At 47.4% G+C, this 14,133-nt stretch overlaps 1 protein-coding gene across 5 annotated transcripts in view; it reads right to left on the bottom strand.

The window, feature by feature from the left end:
• Positions 1-14,133, bottom strand: part of cita (citron rho-interacting serine/threonine kinase a) — a 118,082-nt gene that overhangs the window by 83,488 nt on the left and 20,461 nt on the right. For all 5 annotated transcript variants that reach the window (XM_063211002.1, XM_063211003.1, XM_063211005.1 and 2 more), the window contains exon 10: positions 12,605-12,791. In XM_063211002.1, coding sequence (XP_063067072.1) covers positions 12,605-12,791 — 187 coding nt within the window. The remainder of the gene's footprint in view (positions 1-12,604; positions 12,792-14,133) is intronic.

Below are 14,133 nucleotides of genomic sequence, written 5' to 3'. Positions count from 1 at the left end.
CATCCTTCAAGAAAAAGGCGTGCTTATGGAAGCTGTCAGCCTGAACAAACAGGTTTCTTCCATTGGTGTCTGTAGAAAAGTATAAACAGAGAAAAGCAAAAAGTGACAAGACCAAATTCAACATCTCCCATTCCGAGCACAACACACATCTTTCCTCTATTTTTTTACATTAAATAAAACATGTTTTCAAAACACTATTGATTTTTTTAGGGGGGAGGAAAGAGCTGCTGACAGTCACTCAGACTGAAAAAGCTTTTAAAATATACCCTTTCAGATGTGCCTGAAGAAGGCGTGAAAAGAAGCAAAATCAGTAATTATGGTACAGTGACAGCTAACATATGCCATCAACACTGTGGGGGAATATAGACCAATCCAATGTTGCTCTGGAGATACAATTCCACTCAGAGAGGGATGGTTCTGAGATGGGAGTAAATAAGCTCATCCCCTGTGGTACTTAGAAAGGGAGCACTCATCTACCCTCATCTAGTCTAAAGGAGTAGCGTGCAGCCATTGCTCTAGTACAAACGGAGCCAAACCCCCTCACTACTCTGATATGGAAAGACTGGTATGGGAATAATACACAAAATTGCTGTAGCTCAGAATCTACCTTATCTTCAGTACTAGCTGCTTCCCATTCGCTGTAACTCTGGAGTAGAATGATGGACCACTAGTACTACTATATCTCTGATAAAAGGGTCAAGTTTTTTGAGCTCAGATGTCAGGAGGTACAACCACAGCCAATGCCCATAAATTAATTAGAAATGTGTAATTAATGTACTGCAATGAATATGCTTCCTAGATAAAAACAACATAATTTCATCCATACAATAGTGGCATTATCTGTTGTACCACCCTGACATGTGCTACTACTAAAATGTCAATGACCCATGAATCACTGGTAGAGAATATGCCAATATACTGTTGCTCTGAATACACCAATCTTCAGTACCACTGGTATAGAGAGACAATAGACCCAACTTAATAGGACTACCATCCTCTGAAACAGAGGTATTGAACACACCAATCAACTGTAGCTCTGGTTTAGAGAAGGTGAACACAGCCATGTACTGTACGTACTCTACTGTGTCTGGTGAGAACACACCCTCCCAGTCCTTCTGTATCTACGAGAGAGAACAACAGCAGCAGCAGCAGCAGCAGCACTTGTGCGGCAGCCGTGTGATGGACACCCTGGCTGCACAGCGAGAGCCCTCAGGCACACACAGCTCATAATACAGCCATCAGCAGCGGCAGCAGCTACCAAGGAAGGAAGGAAGGAGGGAAATATAGAGGGAGGGATGTAGAGAGGAGGGTGAGAGAACAGGGAGAAGACAGGGAAGGGGCAAATTGGCAAAAAAAAGAGACAGGAAAGGAAATGGGGAATAGATAATAAGAAAGGGCAGAAAACAGCAGAACTAACAAGGCTGGTAAATGGAGATGAAAGTGAAGAGACATACCGAGGGCAAAACCCCAATAAGACAGCAAGACAACAAACACAGCAGCCAAAAAGGCAAAAGCGCAGAGGTGGAGAGATGAGAGAGTGCAAACCAGGAAACCGAGCAAAAAGAGGAGAGCAAGACATGAGGGAACAGATGCAGCTTGGTTGGCGGAAGAGGGAGTGAGGAGGAAGGTGGCATGATGGTGCTACTACTGCAGTAATGGTGGTGGTGGTGGTGGTGGTGATGGTAGAGAAGAGAAGATGTTCAGACAAAGAGGCAGAAGAGCTCACACAGCCCTGCAGCAACCGCGCGGAGCAGGAGAGCACTGGGGAATCCATGGCAATCACAAGTCACTCAGCTGCAACAAGCTTTACCGTCCACTGCCTGCAGCACCATTGCTTCCCACCATCACGCACACAAACACACACAGCACAAAAACACAAACAAGTATGCCTTTACACAGTGTCACACTAGCTTCTATATAGTTTTTTTATATATATATATTTTTCAGATAGATTTAATGAATTTCAGAAGGTATGAGTTCATGGACGAAATTTAGCAATGCACCAGACACAGACATGCATCATAACACATTAACCAATGTTTGAGCATGGTACATACAGCACAAGTGGTGCGTACTTGCACTGCTAATAGCCAACACTAGGTTTAGAGTAGGTAGATAATGCTTGCTATTACACATTTCATCAATTCTCTTTCACACAATAATAAACAAACAAAGATATCGAGCACAGACTATTTTCTTTAGCCATGCAATAAATGGAAAAAATGTCAAAAAGGTGTTCCAGTAAAAGCTGAAGACAAGAAGGAACACATCAACAATGCAATATGGAATGACCATACAGGCAGAGCAGACTAAGGAGGTCCGACCAAACGGCTCATTCATAATGCAAGCACAGGGTGAAGGCGAAACTTATCCGAAAGTATCCGTGCTCAGTCCGAAACAGATTAGCCCTTTCACACCAAAAAGCGCCGTGTCAGCGGCGCGGCACATGGACGGACCTGTCAGCGAGAGACCAGACAAGTGCGCGTTGCAACTTGAAAATAGAACGAGTCTATTTTATGTGTGGGCGTGCGTGTGCTATGAACAGGGTCCTATTGAAACGAATGGGTAAAAAACATGGGCAGAAGGTTGGGCTTCTCGTTGATAGACTGTGCACACAGACTGAGCAGTGTGAAAAGGACTGAACACTGCATGAACCGCTCATGCTTGCGCTGCCCCCGTCCCCGTGCACACAAACCTTGCAAGCGACTGAGCTGTAAATGACAGAGGACCAAGATGAACAGCAATGGCATCTAGCCAAGCAAAGGAAAGGTATTTTTAACCTGTACTAATTACACACGGCTGTTAGTGATGGCAGGTAGCAATTCTTCAATTTCCACCTGCAGCTTGGCTCAGTGCGGTTGCTGTTGATGGGTTTCCCACTCAAGCTCCAGGGGTACTGGTAGCTGTCGCTCACATCCCATCCCCCGCATTTTGTCTTATCTGTATTACTTTACCTTTTTGGCTTTTGTGGTTGTAGATGAATATGAAGATGGCTTAGGCTTCAGCATTCATGTCATGCCTTCCCAATAAACCATCAAAAGATTTATATTTGAGAGTGCTGAATTTCACTACTTCATTAAATAACCTTTACGTTTTGTTAATTCTTTTTTAATACGCGACAGTAGGCGCAATTCATTCATCTGGAGTTGAGTACACTTCCTCCAAAAACACTGCACTCAGACCTACATCCTTTCTATCCCCCTGGTAGCCTTTGAGACAACACTCGCCAAAACACAAACTGACCTGAGGTCACTGCTGTGATAAAACGCTGACACCCTTTCTTTAAAAAAAAAAAAAAGATCTGAGACGAGCCAAATTTGCTGGGCAAAGTTGGGCAAAGAGAAACAAGGTTTCTAGAGATGGGGAGTGGAGAGAAAACTGCAAAGCAGAGTGTTTTGTGTAGTAGGTCATGTCCACGGGCAAATAGAACCTGCAAGTCAAAGACGTTTGACAGTCTGAGTGCCAAAGAAGAGATGAAATCTGTCCAAGATTTATAGATTCATATCTGCCCTGCGGTCTGTACAAGGTGTTCAGCAGATCAGCATCAGCTCTGCAGATCCAAAAGTAGAAATGGAAAATCTGAAGAGTACAACTTTTCTGTAGAGTAGATCACAGACACATAGAAAATTGACCAGAAGTGTGTGCGCACGCACGCACGCGCACGCACGCGCACACACACGCACACACACACACACAATTACTAGCTCTGCCTCCTATGCACTCATTCTGACCTGAATGAACTCAATGGGACGTAAGGAGTACGTTTTTTTGACAGTACTGTTGAAGGTCACCGTCGGCTTGAGGCCAGACGAGCACTTGTCGGCAAAACGGCACGCTATGTGTCATTCTGTCCGATGCCAATTCCATGCCCATCCAATCAGCCAGGCAGACGGGCAGGCCACTTCTCTTCTTCAAGACGGCTAGATGGATATCTCAGACGCTGCTTAGGCTGCTTGAGTGACAAGGTCATTTTGGCGGGGCCCGAAGCAATCTTCTCCCCTCCATAATTGCTTCAAATGCAACTGAATAAAGCTGAATCTTGATATTCGGGACTTCAGTGAGGTTACATGTTTGGTGTCCAAAAGCCTGTTTTCTTTCCCCAGATGCAGCGAGATGCAATTGCATCAGTGAGCCTATCAGTGTGGTTGTACCAGTTGTTTTCAAAGCGGGGTTGTCTTCGGGGTGGCATGGCTGCTTTCCTACCATCCTGTGAGGGTGCGATAAAAGGTAACTGCAACAGCCCTTGTGTATGGCTGCCAACCTTTGAAAGGGTGCCAACAAAACAAGGTGCAAACTGTTATGGCGATGTCACAGTGCAGTCAAGGTGTCTCTGGGGCCGGGATGAGTGGGTACACAGAATAGGGACACAAAATTCCTCCTCCGTGTGAGGATGAGCAGAGAGGGGATTCGGGGGCTAGCTGAGATGAGCGGTCCTCCACAGCATTCCCATGATGCCTTGCTGAGGCTGAAGATGTTTACAGGACAGCACTGGAGAGGCTTTCATTAGATTAGAGGCTCTGCTGATTTCACTTCACTCTGTGAAGACTGAGGCCCTCGCCATTCCTCCCTCAGAGGCAACAGGGACACAGGGACAGAGGGGGGGGGGGATTTAAGAAATTTCAACAAGCAAGATGACACACAGAGCAACTTTATAAGCCATACAACAAGATGATTTGGCACCTAATTTTCTGTTTTAGTGATCTCGATAAGTTTTACTTGATGAATGCCATAAATGTGTTCCTTGATATCACTTCACTAAAGTGCACACCCACTCAACATCAAGTTGTCCAGTGAAGCATCAACTAAGGGTTTCAGCAACGCTGCAGCAAATGTAGGCATCGTGATTTAACACTATGGATCGGCCACTGCCAACTCCCTCAGTACGCCAGTCCAGCCAGAGCTTGCAGACCTCACAGCACACACTGCCTCGCTCTGATGGCTCTAGCACTGTCTGACTCTTCATCACACAAACACGAGCGCGGTCGAACAAAAACACTTTTATTGATCTGCGTCCAGGGGAAATGTCGGAGTAAAACTTGTCTAATCTCCCCCCTGAGGTGCACGCCATCACACGTCACTCAAGATGGCGTCCAAAGGGGCAGCCTAGGATACAGGCATGCACACAAAACACAAAACAACCAGTTTATTCATGGCAAAAAGACGCCTAACAGTACACAACAAATGACCCACAGTCTTGGGATATCTCTGGGAGAGAGAAGTGGTTATTTGGGTGAAAGTGGTTACTTTAATACCACTGCTATATAGAATTAGGTACAGCTTAACAAAGCATAGAACAGCATGTAAACATTATGTCCTTGCAGTGTACCAAAGACTTAGGTAGGTCCAGTGTAAACATCACATAATACGACATGTTGACAAATGTAAAAAAGTTAACGTAAAATGAATTTCTACCGATGAAATGAGTGTAGGAAAAGAAAGTGCGCAACAAAATCCTTGTTAATGTTGCCATGGTGGCATGGTGGAGGTTGTCAGTGGCGTCTCGTCTCTGCACTGAGGCACTGAGTGAGGCAGAGCTGAGTTGCCATCAGCAGAATGAGTCACCTGTGAGAGTGCTGAATTAGGGGTGAGAGTAGAGGAAGGGGGGTAGGATAGGGGGGTGGTCCTCCCTCCACGAATCACAAAACCATTAATACTTGTCGTAGACAGACAGACTGGCAACTCTGCCCAATTATGCTGGCTCTCATTGTGATATTTGGTGGACTGGTTTGTTTTTTGTTTATTTATGGATGAAGAAAGGCAAAAAATGATTCAATTGATAACGTGTGAAAGCGAAAAAATACTCCCCACCCCCCCACAACATGGTCCGTGGTGGAAAAGGACAGTACATACAACACATGCAAACACATATTACATATTACTCCTCTATATTGTGGTGTACATCTTTTGAGGTAGACTCAACGATTTTCTTACTTCAAACCCAGTAGAATGTATGTGGTAGACTGACTGACACCCCTGCAAACAAGGCTCCATCCCTTGCAGAAACATTATGATGCACTCCCACTCACATCATTCAAACATTTGCTCAGAGATGCACAGCCACATGGCACATAGCGCTGTCGAACCCTCCAGACAGCCATTTCCTGGACTCACTTTTCTTTTCTTTCCCACCCCGTTCCCAAAAAGCAGGAGTGAAGTGAAGTGGCAGCCTTTCCAGACAGCAACACCGTCTGTACTCCTCGACACCTCGCCCACGCCGCTTCCTGCTCAGCTGATATTCGCCTCTAAAGCCATTCAAGCCAGCGTTGCCTTTTTATAATACAGAACACACTGCATCAACCCACCACAGCACCTCAAAACCCACATCAAAACTGCTCAAACAGCCCTCAAAATGTTTTGAACAGTGGGGGAAAACTGTCAATGATAACGTCATAGTGCCAATGATTACATGTTAAATAGTATTCTCCTGAGGCTGTGTACGGCACATAGCGTCCCTCATAGCAGACATTTGAAAGAGATAAACAACCCAGCAAGCCTACCGACTTGAATGGAGCTTGATGAAGGCGGATATGAAGCTATAAATAGAACACTATAAATCAAGAGGTTTGTTTTTCTCAATGAATATTCAATGGCCAGTTAGCTTAGCCAGATCCCCAGAGAAAAACATCAAACGAGCTGGCTATGTATAAGCCATAATGCATTGCACTCTACTGCAAGGTTGGTGTGGGTGTAAAAAAACTGCCTTCCTCCTTCCACCCTCTGTGGAAGGGAAAAAACAGAAGCCCCAACAAAAACACACATGGCAACACGTGTACTTGACACACCACCACACAGTATCTCGTGTCACACAGAGCAGCCACCCCCATTACCCCCTGACAACAACACCACATCACCCCACAGTCCCTTCATAGAGAGGCAGAGGGCGGGAAGGCGAGAGAAAGAAGCAGAGAAGAGTGATAAAGAAAGAGAGGACGAAAGAGTGAGAGACTAATAGCGCGCGCGAGAGAGAAAGGGAGAACGGAGGAGAGTGAGAGATGAAAAAAGGAAGAGCGAGAGGGCGCGAGACAAAAAGCAAACTGTTAGGGTTCCAGCATTATGCAGATTGCCAGGCAGCAGATTGCCAGGCTGACTTTGTGGCTTTTCAAAATAATCAAAAGCCAGCAAGGATGATGTTGAGCAAGGCTTCAAATGTGGAAAGAAAGACACTAGTACAGGACAGGACAGAGAACAAACAGTTTGCTTGAAATAATGACACACAAATGCTGATGTGAAAGACACCTGATAGAGGCGATATGCTTATGCACAAAAGATGAGCAGTCACATGAACACACACATACCATCATCAAACACATCACCACAGACTTCTGTGTCAAACAAATGCTTATGCCAAAGAAACCCACACTGCAGGGGACGAGCCAATTAGGGCAGTTGGGGCAGGAGACGACAAGCGCCCCCCGCTGTGCCACAGCCTCATGTGGGAGCACAACGCCACGGCCAAAAGGCTGCCAACACACCCCAGACACCAACTACACAACACAGCACACAAATTCACATTACGCCCACCCAAAATAGCAGCTCTTCCTAATCCTGGCAGCCCATTCTTATCTGTGCTCTTTAGAAAGAGATAGAGGGAGAGAGAGACAGAGAAAAGAGGGGGGAAAAGGATGGGAAAACATGATGAAAAGAGAGAGAAAAACACCATGGAGAATAACCAAATCATAGAACACAATGCCTCTCAGCTACAGTGCTCGGGAGAGAGGCAGCATCTCCTGACAGACCCGATCGCACAAAACGAACAGGATTAGAACTTTAATGCTGTTTTCTGTTCAGGGTCTATTTTTACCATCAGCCTATTGGTGAGAGAGAGAGAGAGAGAGAGAGAGAGTGAGTGAGTGAGCCAGAGAGAGAGAGAGAGAGAGAGAGAGAGAGAGATACGGTAGAATGAAAGAGAGAGAGAGAGAGAGAGAGAGAGTGAGTGAGAGCGATAGTTGGGGTGCGAGCTCCCGAACGCATGCAAATTCATTTTAGCATCCCTCTTTTAAAAATACAGCATTGGGAGGAGATAAAAACAGAAAATTTCATTAGTTTGCAGGAGCGAGAGAGCGGTTATCATCCCTCCGACGCAACTCCGGAGCCGTTCTGCCGGCTTAATTTGGCTCTCATTTCCACAGCGAGCTAATCTATCATCCCAGCGCCATGTTTTATTGTCTAATCATTGGCGGAGGGGCCGCAGCGGGATAAATCAACATCGTGCCGTAGCGCTGACCCTGCCGATACACAAACAGCAGCGGGGTACGGAGGGAGTGAGGCAGCGTTCAGGGGTGGGAGTGCAGCAGTCACAGACATAGAGCACATGTCTATGGGTCTGATATACAGTACCTCTATGTCGACTACATGTAAGCTGACAGTACCTGCAGTATCTTACGGTATCTACAGCAGGGGTAGGCAATTAGCGGCGCGGGGGCCAAATCTGGACCGCCATCAATTATATTTGGCCAGCGAGATGACATTTAAACTTAATTGTCAACCCTTGATCTACAGTGTCAATGTCTATGGGTGTAGTCATGGAGGTAGGAGAACAGACTCCATAGCATGGCAGTGGGGAGGCAGGGGTGGGACATAGACATACAAAATATAGCACAACGTATTATGTTGTCTATATGTCTCTTTCTACATGTCTACGGGTGTTTCTATATATGTAAATAGACATATGAACCCAATACATGTACTGTACACTGCATGTCTATGGCCATTATCCACGAGTAAACACAGAGGAATGGAATGACTGTGTTTAGGGGTGGGAGTGGTGTAGGTAGGCAGGTAGGTAGGGAACTGGGTGACAAGAGGCAGTTTCGGTCAGGAAATAGATGATTGTGAACTAATTGTGAACTGGAGGAGGTCACCGTGTGGCGGTGTGGCATGGCATGGCCGGTAAGCATGACTCACTACCCTGTAAGTGACATGAGTGACAACAACAGACTGTCCCCAGTTACTCAACATCTCAGGCAGCCTGACATCTAGCTGGACACCAGTAACCACCATCTTCCAACAGAAATCCATGAAGAGAAACCCACAAATCAGCATGGCGTTCTCAAGCTGCGAAGCCTATTAACTTGCAGGAGCGGGCGGCTATCCGCGGCTAGAGAAGAGGAGTATTCCTTAGTGGCTTCCGCTGGTGCTAGAGAGACAGACGGAGCAGTGGTGGTAATGAGGACCGTATAAGATAGCAGACTGAGAGGAACAGGGGAGGAGGAGAGGAAGAAATGAAGAAGAGAAGTGTGGACAAGACAGGCAGTGGGTTGTGGTGGTAGTGAGAGGAGATTGTGGTGGTGGAGGAGGTGTGGTGCTGGGTGGTGTGAGCAGAGGGAAAAGAGAGGTGTGAGTGTGAGAAGAGGTGCAGTGGTGGCTTGTTGTTGGAAGGGGCCGGGTGCCTAGAGAGGCCGGCTGACTGGCTGGCTGGGAGGAGGGTGACTGACAGGTGCCATTGAGAGGGCTGATGGGTGTCACAGCACCTTATTAGTGAAGGGAGGGACAGGGAGCTTTTAGGGGGAGAGCGGGGAAAACTGCTCTGGTGAAGGCAAAGGAGAGAGCTCTTTTTTTGGGTGAGTAGAGCGAGAAAAGATGAAAAATGGGGTTTCAGTGTGTGTGTGTGTGTGTGTGTGTGTGTGTGTGTGTGTGTGTGTGTGTGTGTGTGTGTGTGTGTGTGTGTGTGTGTGTGTGTGTGTGTGTGTGTAGGATTGGAACGTTTTTGGACAAAAAAACCCATGACTGCACACTTGCCTGAGGGCACACAAACACACGCTCATCTCTCAGTGGCCAAAGCTTTTGACACACAGTACACACACCACACGCACACAGACAACCATGCACACACTCAGGGGAAAAACAAAGCAAAAACACAAAGACAGGCACTGGCATATCCCTACATGTTCACTCTCTTGCTTTTTCTCTCACACAACCACGCAAATACACATACACGTACTACACTCTGCCTCTCTCACACACTAATACACAGGGCTGCTCCAAGCAAGCGCTTGGCAAAGCCCGGAGTGAAGACTGGTGTTTTAATTAGGTATCAGCTAAGGCATGAGGATTATTCACTTGCCGCCCGCTGTATTAATCAAAGCAGATTCTGTAGACTACACCACCGCACCTTACAGCCATTGACAAGGCGCAGAGACAGAGAGAGAGAGAGAGAGAGAGAGAGAGAGAGAGAGAGAGAGAGAGAGAGAGAGAGAGAGAGAGAGAGAGAGAGAGAGAGAGAGAGAGAGAGAGAGAGAGAGAGAGAGAGAGAGAGAGAGAGTGTTGGAATACTCCACTTGCTGTTGAAAACAGTCATTAGTATTCTCATTAATCAGAGCTGCATTCTGTCCTGGGCTAATTTGATAAATATTCGCACATAAACATGGGCCATGATGGTGCTGTGTTCGTTATGGAAGACATGGGTGAGTGCCAGCAGCTCTTCTCCGCGTTTTGTCTGTCTGTTTTTTGGGGAGCCTCCACAGAGACAGGAAGAAAACAAAACAGCCACGCACAGACAAAAGCTCAGGCAACAAAAACACACCAGGATGCCCACTTTTCAACTTGTCAAAGACAAAACTGTAGAAACAACAGCGCTGCATGATTAATAGACAGCAGAGAGAGAGAGAGAGAGAGAGAGAGAGAGAGAGAGAGAGAGAGAGAGAGAGAGAGAGAGAGAGAGAGGAGAGAAGAGAAGAGAGAGAGAGAGAGAGAAAGAGAAAGAGAAAGAGAAAGAGAAAGAGAAAGAGAGAGAGAGAGAGAGAGAGAGAGAGAGAGAGCAGAGAGAGAGCGAGAGCGAGAGCAGAGACAGATAGGGAGACAGGGTGAGACCATATGAAAGAGAAAGAGGGAGTATGCTGAGGGAAATAAAAAGATGAGTGAATGGGTAAGCAAAGTAAAAATAAAACACTGGTTTGAAAAAGGTTTGAGATGGGGGTGGTACTGCACACAGGAAGAAAACATCCCCAGTTTCCATAGAAATAGCCTCCCTACCAACAACACTGCCACCTCCACCACCACAAGATCATCCTCCTTCTAACTAATCTCATCACGTTTTAAACCCCTCTCTCCATCCTTTCCTCTCCTCTCAACTCCTCTGCCATTTGCAGTCATTTTCTGCCTTACACAAAGAGGGAGGGGAAGAAAAAAAAAAGTCAACGCTGTTCCTGCCAGATTGTTATGAAAGCCAGTCGCACCTGAGTAGAGAATTTTACGTGGACTAAACAAAACAACATCCCCATTTGCCAGGAACACAGCAAATATTTGGCAATTCAAACAGCCATAGCATGAAAGAAATACTGAAACCTACTGGAATCTTGAGATAGGCAGACCTTTGTGCACATGACAACTGAGAAAATGGGAATTCCTTCCAATCACTTTGTGCATTCAAAGAACATTCACACAATCTACTACAGTGTAACAAACCTACAAATCAAACGTCATCAAGAAATAAGCACATACGGTCATCTCTCCCTTGACTTTGAACGAGGCGAGGAAAAGACGGGAGATCCTTTCTGTTCCCAGCTCCAAGGTGGAGCAACACCAGCTATCGGAATACCAATCAGCTACAGCTTAGCACACCCTGGCAGTGGTCACAATTTGACAATGCACATAGTCTCTGCTGTGTGAAAAACGCGCGCACACACACACACACACTCTCTCTCTCTCTCTGTCTCTCTCACATACGCACACTATACTTACAGGAGCACACAGTCTTCGTGGGAGTTGCTGTAATCTCAGCCTCTGAAGAGTAACCCCCTCCATGCTCCCCCATCCACCTGAATAGAGGTCCTAAGCTAAAAGCTTCAATATAGTCTCTCTCACACAGCAGCGCCCATTCATTCACTCCCTCCCTCCCTCACTCCCGCCAGTGCAAAAGCATGCGGTGGTCCTGAGGAGTGAGTGCCTGCCTGAGCATGTGTGCGTATGTCTGAGGGAGAGTGAAATACTGCCACTGCCGCTGCCGCTGGACCACCCTGTGCATGTGAATTGGGGGAAGGGTCTGCAGCAGTAGCAGTAGCAGCAGCAGCAGCAGCGGCAGAGTGTAGCGTAGAGAGACAAGCCCCCCTATTCGGCACGCGCAGGAGGCTGCGCTGGGAATCTGCGTGGATACAGCAGCGGCACCCTGCCTGTCACAACAGCACTGCCGCATGTAGTAACCAACAGTGCTGTCCAGAGAGGATCGCCACAGCGACAATGGATGTCAAGCAGCCCTATGTTTTTGTCCCTGCTGGCCGAGCGTGTCTCCTAGAGCACCAGAGATGCCACCTGTGACGGACAAGCTCCCGTAGGGGTGGGAATTTTGAAACTGTGTGTAACGCCTGTTTGTGAATGTGGGTACAGGACAAAGATTTAGCATGAATGGTGAATGACTTCATGTGTTTTTAAGAGTGAGTGTATCTGTGTCTGTGTATCCATACGCGTGTGTGTGTGTGTGTGTGTGTGTGTGTGTGTGTGTGTGTGTGTGTGTGTGTGTGTGTGTGTGTGTGTGTGTGTGTGTGTGTGTGTGTGTGTGTGCGCGTGTGTGTGTGTGTGTGTGGGAGCATGCGTAAGCGTGTGTGTCAGGGGTTTCCCCTTCCAGTGCGGATGAGAAGATGAGAGAGAGTGCTCTGAGGTTGGTACTTACTCGGATCTGGCCAGTGTGGTCAGCGCCTTGCTGAAGAACCAGCCTAGAAAGGGCAGGTCCTGGCCCTGGAAGCCCGCTGGCGGGAGGTTGCGCTGGGCAGCCAGCGGCCGGGGTGGCGGCTTCTCCAGGTCCTCAAAATTGGAAGTGTCATCCTCGGCTCGGAGCGAAGGAACGAATGGAGGGAGTGCTGGAGGAAAGGAGGGAGAGACAGGGAGAGTGTGGGAAAGGAGGTGGAGGAGAGTGGGGTGTGGGAGGAGAGAGGAGGAGAGGGAGAAAGAGATGCAGAGGTACAGTGAGATCGGGGAAAGATGAACAGTGAACGAAGCACAAGATGAAAACAGAAGACGGAGATAGAGTGAGGAAGGAGGGAGAGGAGAGAGAGACAGGGAGGAGGGAGAGGAGGGAGAGGAGAGAGAGACAGGGAGGAGGGACTGGAGGGAGAGAGAGAGAGAGGGAGGGAGGGAGGAGAGGGGGCTAAGCTACAAGGCTGTAGTGCAGCAACTTGCGCACACTCCCTCACAAACACACACGCTCCCTCGCTTGCTCTCCCTCTCTCCTTCCTGCTCATGCTCTCTCTCTCTCTCTGCTGCAGCTTCAGCTAATCAGTCTGACTCACAGCCAAAAACCCAGCTTTCTAGCAGCACTCCCCCTTTTTCACAAAGACACACAATACAAATGGGGAACAAAATACATACTGTACCACCAACGTGCTTGCTATAATGGTATTGCCCTTCCAGGTTAAAAATAAATAAATAATCATACACTCTTCCTCATTAACACCAAGGGGGGAAATGGGTCTATGATTAGTACAATCCCTCATTGGGTTTGTGTCCCCAGTTCTCCCCCAAGAGAAATATTTATCTTGGTTGCTGATCATATGAGGGGACCAATCAAAAAGGCACTTCCATCAATGCACTCCATCATGGTCCTTTTGTCACCCCGGACCCATCTTGCCATTATATTGGCAAATATTATCAGCGTTTTGGAAAGCACGTATTTGACGGATGGTGGCATGGGAATGTTAGGAGTGCAAGCTGTGGTGAGAAAGGGTGGTGGTGGTGGAAGTAAGGGGATGGTCAATATTCGGGGGGTATTGGGATAGGGGGGCACCAGATAATATTTCTCTTCTGTCAGGGCCCTTAACCCTTGTGAGACCCAGGTGATTGTTTGACCCATGTTGTGTCGTGTAGGTGTGCCAATAGCACTTATAGACTCTATGTGTGTGTGCGTGTGTGCGTGTGTGCGTGTGTGCCTGTCTGTGTGTGCCTGTGTGCCTGTCTGTGTGTGCCTGTGTGCCTGTCTGTGTGTGCCTGTGTGCCTGTCTGTGTGTGCCTGTGTGCCTGTCTGTGTGTGCCTGTGTGTGCCTGTGTGTGTCTGTGTGTGTCTGTGTGTGTCTGTGTGTGTCTGTGTGTGTCTGTGTGTGTCTGTGTGTGTCTGTGTGTGTCTGTGTGTGTCTGTGTGTGTCTGTGTGTGTCTGTGTGTGTCTGTGTGTGTCTGTGCACAAACTGCAGGCTTTGTTTTGGTTCATT

The sequence above is a fragment of the Engraulis encrasicolus genome, chromosome 11 (genome assembly GCF_034702125.1).
Source record: "Engraulis encrasicolus isolate BLACKSEA-1 chromosome 11, IST_EnEncr_1.0, whole genome shotgun sequence".
In the NCBI taxonomy this organism is placed as follows: domain Eukaryota; kingdom Metazoa; phylum Chordata; class Actinopteri; order Clupeiformes; family Engraulidae; genus Engraulis; species Engraulis encrasicolus.
Note: the sequence above shows the minus strand (reverse complement) of the source record. Positions and strands in the feature narration are given on the sequence as shown.